This window comes from Haliotis rubra, unplaced genomic scaffold (assembly GCF_003918875.1).
Source record: "Haliotis rubra isolate DU_JTF1 unplaced genomic scaffold, ASM391887v1 Scf751, whole genome shotgun sequence".
In the NCBI taxonomy this organism is placed as follows: domain Eukaryota; kingdom Metazoa; phylum Mollusca; class Gastropoda; order Lepetellida; family Haliotidae; genus Haliotis; species Haliotis rubra.
In genome coordinates, this window is record NW_025767470.1 from 445645 (window position 1) to 458598 (window position 12954).

At 48.5% G+C, this 12954-nt stretch overlaps 1 protein-coding gene across 2 annotated transcripts in view; it reads right to left on the bottom strand.

The window, feature by feature from the left end:
- Positions 1-3925: 3925 nt before the first annotated feature.
- Positions 3926-12954, bottom strand: part of LOC124260163 (sialate O-acetylesterase-like) — a 31977-nt gene continuing 22948 nt past the window's right edge. For both annotated transcript variants that reach the window (XM_046694423.1, XM_046694422.1), the window contains exon 9: positions 3926-4207. In XM_046694423.1, the coding sequence (XP_046550379.1) occupies positions 3968-4207 (240 nt within the window). In that variant the 3' untranslated portion in view covers positions 3926-3967. The remainder of the gene's footprint in view (positions 4208-12954) is intronic.

Consider the following 12954-nt stretch of genomic DNA (forward strand, 5'->3'; position numbering starts at 1 on the left):
ACATATCTACTGCATATACCACCACCACCACCACATTGTTGCCCTGCCATGGGACATATGTACTGCATATACCACCACCACCACATTGTTGCCCTGCCATGGGACATATGTACTGCATATACCACCACCACCACATTGTTGCCCTGCCATGGGACATATGTACTGCATATACCACCACCACCACATTGTTGCCCTGCCATGGGACACATGTACTGCATATACCACCACCACCACATTGTTGCCCTGCCATGGGACATATGTACTGCATATACCACCACCACCACATTGTTGCCCTGCCATGGGACATATGTACTGCATATACCACCACCACCACATTGTTGCCCTGCCATGGGACATATGTACTGCATATACCACCACCACCACATTGTTGCCCTGCCATGGGACATATGTACTGCATATACCACCACCACCACATTGTTGCCCTGCCATGGGACATATGTACTGCATATACCACCACCACCACCACCACATTGTTGCCCTGCCATGGGACGTATGTACTGCATATACCACCACCACCACATTGTTGCCCTGCCATGGGACATATGTACTGCACCACCACCACCACCACCACATTGTTGCCCTGCCATGGGACGTATGTACTGCATATACCACCACCACCACATTGTTGCCCTGCAATGAGGCATATCTACTGCATATACCACCACCACATTGTTGCCCTGCCATGGGACAAATGTACTGCATATACCACCACCACCACCACCACATTGTTGCCCTGCCATGAGGCATATCTACTGCATATACCACCACATTGTTGCCCTGCCATGGGACATATCTACTGCATATATCACCACCACCACATGCCCTGCCATGGGGCATATCTACTGCATATACCACCACCACCACATTGTTGCATGGGGCATATCTACTGCGTATACCACCACCACATTGTTGCCCTGCCATGGGGGCATATCTACTGCATATACCACCACCACCACATTGTTGCATGGGGCATATCTACTGCATATACCACCACCACCACATTGTTGCCCTGCCATGGGATATATGTACTGTATATACCACCACCACCACATTGTTGCCCTGCCATGGGCCATGTATACTGACTATACCGCCACATGGTTATCCTGTCATGGGCCATGTATACTGACTATACCGCCACATGGTTATCCTGCCATGGGCCATGTATACTGACTATACCGCCACATGGTTATCCTGCCATGGCCATGTATACTGACTATACCGCCACACCATGGGCCATGTATACTGACTATACCACCACATGGTTATCCTGTCATTGGCCATGTATACTGACTATACCACCACATGGTTATCCTGCCATGGGCCATGTATACTGACTATACCACCACATGGTTATCCTGTCATGGGCCATGTATACTGACTATACCGCCACATGGTTATCCTGCCATGGGCCATGTATACTGACTATACCGCCACATGGTTATCCTGCCATGGCCATGTATACTGACTATACCACCACATGGTTATCCTGTCATTGGCCATGTATACTGACTATACCGCCACATGGTTATCCTGCCATGGGCCATGTATACTGACTATACCGCCACATGGTTATCCTGCCATGGCCATGTATACTGACTATACCGCCACATGGTTATCCTGCCATGGGCCATGTATACTGACTATACCACCACATGGTTATCCTGTCATTGGCCATGTATACTGACTATACCGCCACATGGTTATCCTGCCATGGCCATGTATACTGACTATACCGCCACATGGTTATCCTGCCATGGGCCATGTATACTGACTATACCACCACATGGTTATCCTGTCATTGGCCATGTATACTGACTATACCACCACATGGTTATCCTGTCATTGGCCATGTATACTGACTATACCACCACATGGTTATCCTGTCATTGGCCATGTATACTGACTATACCGCCACATGGTTATCCTGCCATGGCCATGTATACTGACTATACCGCCACATGGTTATCCTGCCATGGGCCATGTATACTGACTATACCACCACATGGTTATCCTGCCATGGGCCATGTATTCTGTCATACCACCACATGGTTATCCTGCCATGTGTTCTGACTATACCACCACATGGTAATCCTGCCATGTGTTTTGACTATACCACCACATGGTAATCCTGCCATGTGTTCTGACTATACCGCCACCTGGTTATCCTGCCATGGGCCGTGTATACTGACTATACCGCCACATGGGTATCCTGCCATGGGGCATATATACCACCACATGGTTATCCTGCCATGGGCCATGTATTCTGACTGTACCACCACATGGTTATACTGCCATGGGCCATGTATACTGACTATACCGCCACATGGGTATCCTTCCATGGGGCATATATACCACCACATGGTTATCCTGTCATGGGCCATGTATACAGACTAGACCACCACATGGTTATCCTGTCATGGCTATGTATACTGACTATACCACCACATGGTTATCCTGCCATGGGCCATGTATACTGACTATACCACCACATGGTTATCCTGCCAATGGCCATGTATACTGACTATACCACCACATGGTTATCCTGCCAATGGCCATGTATACTGACTATACCACCACATGGTTATCCTGCCATGGCTATGTATACTGACTATACCACCACATGGTTATCCTGCCAATGGCCATGTATACTGACTATACCACCACATGGTTATCCTGCCAATGGCCATGTATACTGACTATACCACCACATGGTTATCCTGCCAATGGCCATGTATACTGACTATACCACCACATGGTTATCCTGCCAATGGCCATGTATACTGACTATACCACCACATGGTTATCCTGCCAATGGCCATGTATACTGACTATACCACCACATGGTTATCCTGCCATGGCTATGTATACTGACTATACCACCACATGGTTATCCTGCCATGGACCATGTATACTGACTATACCACCACATGGTTATCCTGCCATGGACCATGTATACTGACTATACCACCACATGGTTATCCTGCCATGGACCATGTATACTGACTATACCACCACATGGTTATCCTGCCATTGGCCATGTGTACTGACTATACCACCACATGGTTATCCTGCCATGTGTTCTGACTATACCACCACATGGTTATCCTGCCATGTGTTCTGACTATACCGCCACATGGTTATCCTGCCATGGACCATGTATACTGACTGTACCACCACATGGTTATCCTGCCATGGACCATGTATACTGACTATACCACCACATGGTTATCCTGCCATGGGCCATGTATACTGACTATACCACCACATGGTTATCCTGCCATGGACCATGTATACTGACTGTACCACCACATGGTTATCCTGCCATGGGTCATGTATACTGACTATACCACCACATGGTTATCCTGCCATGGACCATGTATACTGACTGTACCACCACATGGTTATCCTGCCATGGACCATGTATACTGACTATACCACCACATGGTTATCCTGCCACGGGCCATGTGTACTGACTTTACCACCACATGGTTATCCTACCACGGGCCATGTATACTGACTATACCTCTCTACTCTACAACCACCACATGGATGAAGCGTCTGGCCGGAGATTGGGTGGGTATTTCGGGATCCACAATGATGCCAAAGGGGTTTTACAAGATGGTACTTGTTACTCTCTCTGGTTCGTCCAAATGAACCCAACGTGCTGAAACCAGACAAGTTCATTCCTCAGAGTGTTCTCAACTCTGACATGGCCGACGCCAACTCTCCTCATTCCTTGAAGAAAGCCTGGGGTGAATGAAAGGATCAGTTATCTGCTCCCCCTCCTTTCGGTCCATGTTTATTCACTCCCTTTAAGGAGTATATATTCTGTTTACACCCACACCGATTTTCTATCTTCTGTCTTTCAAAACAGATCAATTTATAAAACAACACCATTTATGCAAAGTGTTATAACATCTGTATTACTGCTAATGATAGACTATCTTCACAAGTATCGGAGGATGGGTGGCGCTGGTAACTTGGACTGTTCCCAGTACACAGCACATTGCTTAAAGGGACATGGCGATTCCTGCCAGGCGTATCGGATGGCCTGCAGCGTTTGGCACTGTTTCGTCCATGTCACCGTCACACTCGTGGTGGTTCTACTCTTTATGGGACTGGGGATCCAAGGGTGGTCCGGGTCAAGGCACGCGTTGCGCGATGTCGTCGTATTAGTACAACAAATCTGAAATAGTTTTATTCCCCAGTTTATTATTGATACATATAGGTTATTAACTCACCACATTTGACACACACCAATATTCCCACAATAGTAAATGCGAAAAGTGATTAGACATAATGGAAACGCTCAACCGGCTATGAATATTACATTTGCTGACAAAATGGTAACTCAGTTGCAAGATCAGTGAAGGGGAATTGTCAAGTAACGTAATGCACCTCGTGTCACTCATTACCGATCTCCATGCACACAAGCTCGAATCATCATAACGTATCATATCATATGATTTGAGGCTCTGTTCGTAAATATTATCTAACTAAATACACTCGCCATGTCACGAACGTTTATATACCCATGAAGATCCGGGGTAGAATAGGTCTTCAGCAACCCATGCTTGCCACAAAAGGCGACTATACTTGTCGAAAGAGGCGACTAACGGGATCGGGAGTAGTATACAGACTGGGGGTACTAGACCAAGTCCAACAAAAGCCTCTGTAAAGCTTCATTTATGAAATAAAGCTTTTGTCAGGCCCTTATCTCTCTCCGCTATTGTATATACCAGATTTGAACCCCCAGTTAACTTCCTGGTCACTATGACCGCGAACCAACACTTTCCTGATCATGTGACACTATGTCGTGTTGATCTCGAGGAAACAGTTTAATGTGAATCGCCTATGAGCTCTTTGGTTTCGTAATGAAGGCTTGCTGGGCTTGTTGTATCCCCTGCTCTATGTACTTTTGTTTCTCGTCTTCGCTGACGGCAGTCTTACGAGACTTGGTTCGAATCTCTCGTTTCATTTCGTGATATTTTGTGAGTTCAGAGAGGCCCAAATGAAACTCTTCCTCTGAGATTTTATTGTCAGTGAGTGCGGTGGAAATATGGTCGTCTATGGTGTTTAACTTTGCATCGGCTTGGATCCTGATCTCGTCGTGTTTCAATGCCTTACGATGCAGTCTGCGTGACACAAACTTAAACACCAATCCAACCAACCCTGACACCCCAGCTGTTATTTCGATGCCTAGCACTACGGGTGCGGCTATGATTGTGGTTAACAACCCCACACCTACTGCCCCTAACCCCATACTGGTAGCCATAAGGGTGGTATCAACCCCATCCACGACATTGAAAGCTCTATGGTACTTCTTATACATTGCTGCCCGTGTGTTGCGGTCTTGTTCTAGTTGGCGTTTTACATCGCATAACTGTTTCAACCGAAACCTGTCTACGGGTTCCAGTGTCTTCGCTACTTTCTCTACGACTGGGTACAGCCCCATCCTGTGTGTATAATATCAACTGCAAGATATTTTTTAATTCGTCGATTTTAAAATGAGCATCAATGTATTTGAGGCTTATAAGGGCTAGGTTCTCGTTCAGAATCTGGGCAAGATATATTTTAATTCGTTGTTGCTAAATAGGGCATCAATATATTTGAGGCTTATGAGGGCTAGGTTCTCGTTCAGGAAAATCTGGGAAAGGCTAATAGGTGCATTTTCTTCTACCTGAACCAGTGAAGGTTTTACTGAGATGTTTGATTCCGAGTGCCTGATGATACGGCAACGTAGGCCCCCATAATCATATACAGCTTTCCAATTTATTGTCAACCCAGGTAAAAGTTGCCAGCAGGTACTCACAGCAATATCTCCGAGAAGGACTTCTATGATGAGCGTTGAGTCTGGTTTCACAGTCATAGGATTTGGTAGGATATCAGGTAAGTCGGCCCTTAAACTTGAGTCCTCAGATGAATATAACATGTTGCCTGAGTAGAATGGTCTTTGGGAAACTCTTATATTATCAGAATTCGGTATGTAAGACGTGAGCCAGACGCCGTTCCTATTTTCGGAGACAAACCCATTTTTGTTTATGGAGACGTAAGGTGCTGTGAGGGTTAAGTTGATAAACCATTCGGGTTCTTTATATAATCTTAGGCTCGCCTGCTTAAACACGTCGCCTGTACAGTGCAGGGCGTACAAGGAGTCTTCATTACCCCAATCGAACCCCTCCACATTCCCTAAATCCAAAAGCGTGATGTTGGGGTGAAAATTGGCCATTGCTATAATACTATTACAAGATAGTTTCCAATTGTTTTTCTGATAACTTCTCACGGGTGCACTTCAACCCCATGAAGTGTATGTTGTCAGGTAGGAAGATCTTGGTGAGGGATATCGTGTCTTCCACAGTAACGGTGACCCCCTGCAGACTGGTGTGGGAGTCGACACCCACCCGCACATAAACAGTGCAAACGTCATACTGGTGCCCGTTTCACCCACCGGAGTTCGATTCCCTTCACGACTTCGACTTCGTCCTGCAATGGTTCACCTAGGTAGACTTGGATGACCAGCGTGGAATTTGCTGGTAGACCTTCCAGGATTTTGACCACACCGGCGAATTCAGACACCAACTGCAACCACACGTTTTGCGCCCCGGGCTTGCTCGACAGCATGTGGGCTGCCATGCTGGAGAGTTGGCTGATGACTACGCTACGCCTCTGCGTCGGGACGTAAGCCACGAGCAGGGTTCCGTTGTTCACAACTTTGTTTTGGTAGTTGTCTTTGTTTTCCGTGAACACATAGGGGGAGCCAAGCCTAATGTTGAGAAACCAATCGACTCGAGAGGGTAACAACACCCACTTGTCGTTGTCGGTGAAGACGAGGGCATACTGCTTGTTTCGAGCAACGGGCGTGGCCTCGACGTCGCCTAGGTTGAACAGTTTGCTGCCACTGAACGCTGGGTATAACATCCATTTATCCCCACCACTGCGGACTAGGGCGTACCGAATGTTGCTGTTCGTTCCTTCGGTATCGATGATATCACTTAAGTTACTGTCGGATTCCCCGGTGGGGACTTCAACGCGTTTGTAAATGTTATTTTTAAGTTGCAAGGCGTACAGTTTACCATCTATTCCTGGGGCGTCGAACTCGCGTGTGTCCCCGAGGTCGGAGATCCCCACATTGACGCATCTCTTCACCCTTCCGGGACCTTGTGCGTGAGTCATCTTATGTGCAGCGTTATACTGAGGTATCCTATATTCACAGGATTATGCTTTATATCTAAAACCGATATTACCAATTCAGGGATGGTACCCCGAGTTAACCTCTTGTACTGCCGCGATGAAAACGACTCGGTTCTGCCGTCGTTGTACTTCTCCGTCTTCACCGGTACGGCTCTCAGCAGCGTGGAAGGGGGGCCCCCTTGAATGATGTCCGCGTGCTCAGCTGGCCGATATTAATGCACAGCTCTCGGTACGGTACTAGGTCAGGTAACTTCGTGCCTGTGACGGTAGTTGTGGGTTTTATCTCATCCGTCGACATCCCGAGTGTCCTCGCCAATGGTTGGCCGAGCCTCAAGGGGTTTATTCCGTTGTTGGTTAACACCACTGTGCCATTTGAGTCGTTCATCTTGAGTTCGGCTCCCAAGGGTTTGAAGACTTCATCGCTTAGCGAGCACACACTGTAGTAGCTGTCGATTATCTGGTTGCGGGCGCCACTGACGAACAGCTTATTGTTGCAGGCGGTGATGCTGGTCCATCGTGGCAGGTAGGTGATATCGCAGAGTGCGACTTTGGGTTGGCCCGACGTGTAATCGATCGCGTGCATCAGCTGAACGGACTCACCATTCGTTATTCCTAGAAGTGTTACGTACATGTTAGAGTATATATACCCATTATATAATACTTTAAAAATGTACAAACCGGTAGTGTTTTACCCTAAGATGGACATAGACTTCACGAATATGAAGATCGTGGTCGACGGGGCTGGGTTGTACTTCGGAGCCCAGTTCATCGATGTGTTCGAATGGTATAGGCTTTCGGTGACGAACGTCAAGGCAGTCCACGCTTGGTTCTACAACCCGATGCAGTTCTGGCAGAATCAACTCAACTTCGCCGTGTGGTGCACTACAACAGGCTGTGGCTTGACATTGACCGACACTCGGCGTGATGCGCTGAGTAGGTCTGTGTTCATGTTTCACGTGTACTACCAGGTCAGGCGTATCCTCAAAGAGATCAGCGTCCCGCTTCCACAGGACAAGGCGCGGGATGCATCAAACAATCCACACGATCGGCGTGCTTACAAACGGATTTGTGGTGAATTCGAATCGATCCGAAAACGGATTGGCGTAAACCAGGAGGAGTGAACCATGGGTTGGGTATTCCGTACAGTGATGGACTCTCCGTAAAAGCATTACAAAAAGATACAGTGGTAAACTTTATGAAGCACAATATGTTAAGTTCGGGTAATTTCTTCCATGCATTCTCCAACCTCATTCCTAAACCCATACACAGTGGGCCAAAACCGGTGAAAGAAGCCAGCAATGATCTACTGAAACGAGGTTTACTTCGGTCAGAATTTGCTCTGTCGAGTAACGAATGGCGAGATGATCGTATGGACTTTACAGGTGACGTTGGTTTCACCATCCAAAAGGTCTAGCAACCCCCCTACGTTGAAGACAATTGGAAAGTATATATGCTGGACACGTCGAAAGGGTTTACTCGTGCCGGTTCGAACGTACGTGTGGGCGTTGTTGGGTGCGCAGTGGCAAACACGTTCCAACTCTCGGTAAGGGGACTGCTTACGACGCGCAGAAACAGTTCATGGTCAACGTTGAGGATGCTGTTGCTGCCCCTGTCGATCTGCCGAGTGCCATCAAACGCTACCAACACGTATTAGAATACGCCCGGTCTAAAGTCGACTACGTGTTCGACGTGGGACCGTACATGGCCCGAGTGACATGCAACTGAGAGTCAAAAAAGCAGTAGGCTACAACAACGAAATAGTCATAGCCACGGCCGACCAGAAGTTGGGTGTCAATGCAGGCATCAACGTGAGTCACGTCCCACCTCCCACGGGTGAAACGGGCATAGTCGTACCACCCCCAGAGCCCAGAGTTCAACCAGCACCACAACCCCTACCACCACACCAGGTGGCTGAAAATCAACAGCATATAGATCGTAAAACAGCGCTGGTGGTTGGCGGGATCGTGGCCGGGCTCATTTGGTTAAAAATTCCTTAGCAGAGACGTACACCAGCCCGGCCACTGCGATGATGGCTGCCCACAGGTTTTGGCCGAGCCACGTGACAGTTTGAGCCAGCGTGCTCAGCAGCAACGAGACGATTCTACCCAGGATGCCAGGCAGGGCTTCGGCGGCCTTACTCGCGAGTTTATGCAGGGCTTCTCCGAGTGATTTCAGATGTTTTTTACCCAGTCTCTGACATCGCCTGATGGGCTTGGTGTTGGAGTTGGGGGCGATGGTGATCCCTTGCTCTCGGAAGAGGATTCGGATCCTGTCAGCCAACGTTGTGTCCTCATTCAGGACTAGATCGATGGTTACCCGCACGCGGTTGATCTGAGATCAAAGCTGGTCCTGGTTTGAGGAAGCGGATTCCAATCGAGTCTGCCTCTCGTCTTGTAAGTCACGCAACCGTTTTTCGATGATGGCTTTCAGATACTCGTCCACCTGACTGAGTTTTATTTTCTCGCGAGCGATGTGCTCATCGATTTCGTTCAGTTTCCCCATATTGTTCATGAGTTCTCCAGGAATGGTTCGCAATGCCCTGTCTAGCCCTCGCAGTTCTCGAACAGGAAATTCGAAAACAGGCAAGGGTTTGTCATGGTACATGGCCAATATTTTTTCGATACTGTCTGATGTTTCTTTAGCACGTTGGGACATATCACCGCTGAGTTCAGGCCTGATGTTTTGCAGATCTTGGACGAGCTTCGGGGAAAGCTTAGGCCGTGCGCCACCGTAATCTATGAGGGCTAGTTCATCACGGATCAGTTGCCCACCCTGACGATTGACTAGCGTAGACAAGGCAAGCGGTTTTCTCGTGTGTTTGCTCATGAGATCGATCCCCGGATGAGCTTTCAATCGCAGTGTCCCTTGGTTATCAATTTTGAACTTGGAATAGTCTAGGCCCAACGGTTCAACGTAATTTTTATCTCGCCTCAATGTGTTGTAATATTCGTCTACGGTCTGCTATAAAAGTTCGTTGCTAACGGTGTCGCCCATGAATGAGGTGTCATCGTAATCCCCATCATCGAGCGCACCAGCATCCCATTCATCAATCGGATGTCCTCATGACCACCTTCAGGCATTAATTATATTAAACTTTTATATTTTATGTATATAACAATGTATGGTAGGAAACTAGATCCTTTCCGAAGATCAAGAGAGCCTCTAGGCGTCAGAGCCGTGCGCCAGTCGGTGACCATCACCAACAATCCCAGCAAGATAGACCAGAACCAAATGCTGCTGGTTAGATTCCCCAACCTGGGCGAGAATGACCTCATCGTACCCGGCATGGTTCGACCGACGTTCAACCTCACGTTGACCTCCGCCAACGACAAACGCGAGCTCGTGCGGAACGTAGGTCAAGCCATCATCAAGAAAACCAACATCAAGATCAGCGGCAACGAGGTGCTGAGCATCGACGACAGCGACATATTTTACTGCTACGGGGACCTCTGGAAAAGCGAGGGAGAACGCGTCAATGACGTGTACCAAGGTATCAGCAAATCGACTGGGTTACGCGTGGGGTACGGCTTCACGCAAGACCAGCTAGACAAGATCTCAGTGGGTGAAAAGGCCATCGCCCAAGCGTACGGGAGCCGGTTCTGCGTGCCGCTTGACTTCGAGTTGCTCACTGGGCACGCGCCGTTTAACCAGGCTGCGCTGGGTGATAGGCTTGAATACAAGCTCACGTTTAACGATTACAGCAAAGTCGTGCATACGCCGAACGGTGATGAGGCCAGTTATGCCATCGACAACATCTCTCTGGAGTTTGACATGGTCACTAGCCCGGAGCTGGCAAGGCAGGTTCGAAACCAGTACTCAGGGAAGGTGGCCATCCTGTACGACCGCATACTGCGGCATAGAGCGATCATACAGGATAAGAGCGACACTCTGTGGAACATCAACCTAAACATGCCGGCGCGATCGATGAAAAGCATCCTGATCGTCCCCGTGGAGGATTACGAGCCCTTCCGAAGGGACAGCGAGAAGTTTTTCAACCCCGAGATTGAAAAGGTGGAAGTGACCATCGAGGGCATGCCCAACCAGCTGTTCAGCGCCGGTATGAGGGCACACCAGCAGTGGGACGAGTAAACGAAACTACTGACCCAACACCAACACGTCATCAAGGACCTGGACCTATCCTCCGTGCAGATCGGTGAATACCTGACCACCAAGTACGCGCTATGGTTGGACATGCGATCCACGGACGATGATCAATTACATGGCAGTGGTCGCCGCATCGACAACGGCAGCAAGGGGATAACCATCCAGATTACCAAGAAGGCTCAACCCGCGGGCAAGTTTAAATTATATCTGTACATGATTATGGACGCGCAACTTAATATAGAGAATGGGAGATTCCTGCAAGCCATCTATTGATCTACCCCGCGACCCGCACTGCGCCATAGTGTGCGGGCAGACGGGCTGTGGGAAGACCGTTTTTGTACTGGATATGCTGGAGGGGTACTACAGGGATGTGTTCGACAATATCGTTATCATGTGCCCTACTTTGCACATGAATAGAACGTACACGGAACGACCTTGGGTGATGACGGACCCGGACGTACACAGAGTCGACCCGGGAACACGTCTGCAGGATTGGTTGAAAGCTTATCACGGGAAATTTAAAGGGAAGTCGACGCTGTTTATCCTGGACGAATGCAGCGCTAATAAAGAGATAACAAAAAAGAGAGACATGCTATCGTACCTGGCCTTCTCCGTACGGCACGCAAAGCACAGCGTCTGGGTGCTAACGCAGAAGTTCAACTTGGTGTTGAAAGACCTCAGGGAGCAGATGCGATGGGTGGCCTTATTCCACTGCTAGGACAGGGATTCGTTCGAGGAGTGCTTGAGAGAGAACGATGTGATGAGCAAACTAGAATGGGAACGGGTGAAGAGGCAGCTAGCCGAGACGAAGCATGTTAAGCTCGTGCTCAAGACCGACCAGCCCGTGGACTATACGGTGTTTTAGCTTAGCAATGCTAAGCAAAGCTAAGCAAAGCTAAGCACTTAGCAATTAAAAGTTACTATTCTATATGGTTTGTGAAGTTCTCATCGTTGCAATTTAACCTTCATCTCGCTGTGTTTCGCCTGTATCGGTTATTATATCATTAGAGTTAAGAATCGCTTGTCATATTATAGGATGGAGTGCAATGACCTGTTCGAACAACTGTTGGTGGAGGGGGATAAGCTGCCTGATGACGACAAACGAGAGAAACTAATGGCGCTGGCGGTCGGTGGCAAGGCCAAACAATACTTTGGGGAATATACCCCTGATAAAATCCAGAAACTACCTTCTGATGAGGTCAATAAGCTGTACGCGAGATACGAGTCCCGGCTCGGGGCTGAGATGACGAAGACTATAGGCTCGACAATGGCGCAGATCTACACCGGCATAGCCTCGTATGTCCTCCCAATTCCCCCGGAACGTCGGCTTTACCTGTTGGAGGACCTCGAGAAGGACCCCTTTATCCAACACGCTTTGAGCGCCGTCAGCTGCCTGCTGTACCATAAATACAGTATGTTCTTAGCCCCGGTGACAGCGGCGATCATCACGGCGAAGCATTGTCAATAATAGTATACAAGATGGATGCTGCCATGACAACCCCGTTGTTAGAGGAGATATCACCAGTGACGATAGAGGAAACCCCGACCCCAATAGGGGGGAACCCCTTACAAGTCACCAAGCAGAAGAACCCTAAAAGGGTCGCCAAGGCGGTAGAAAAGGTGATCTAGCCAAGCAAC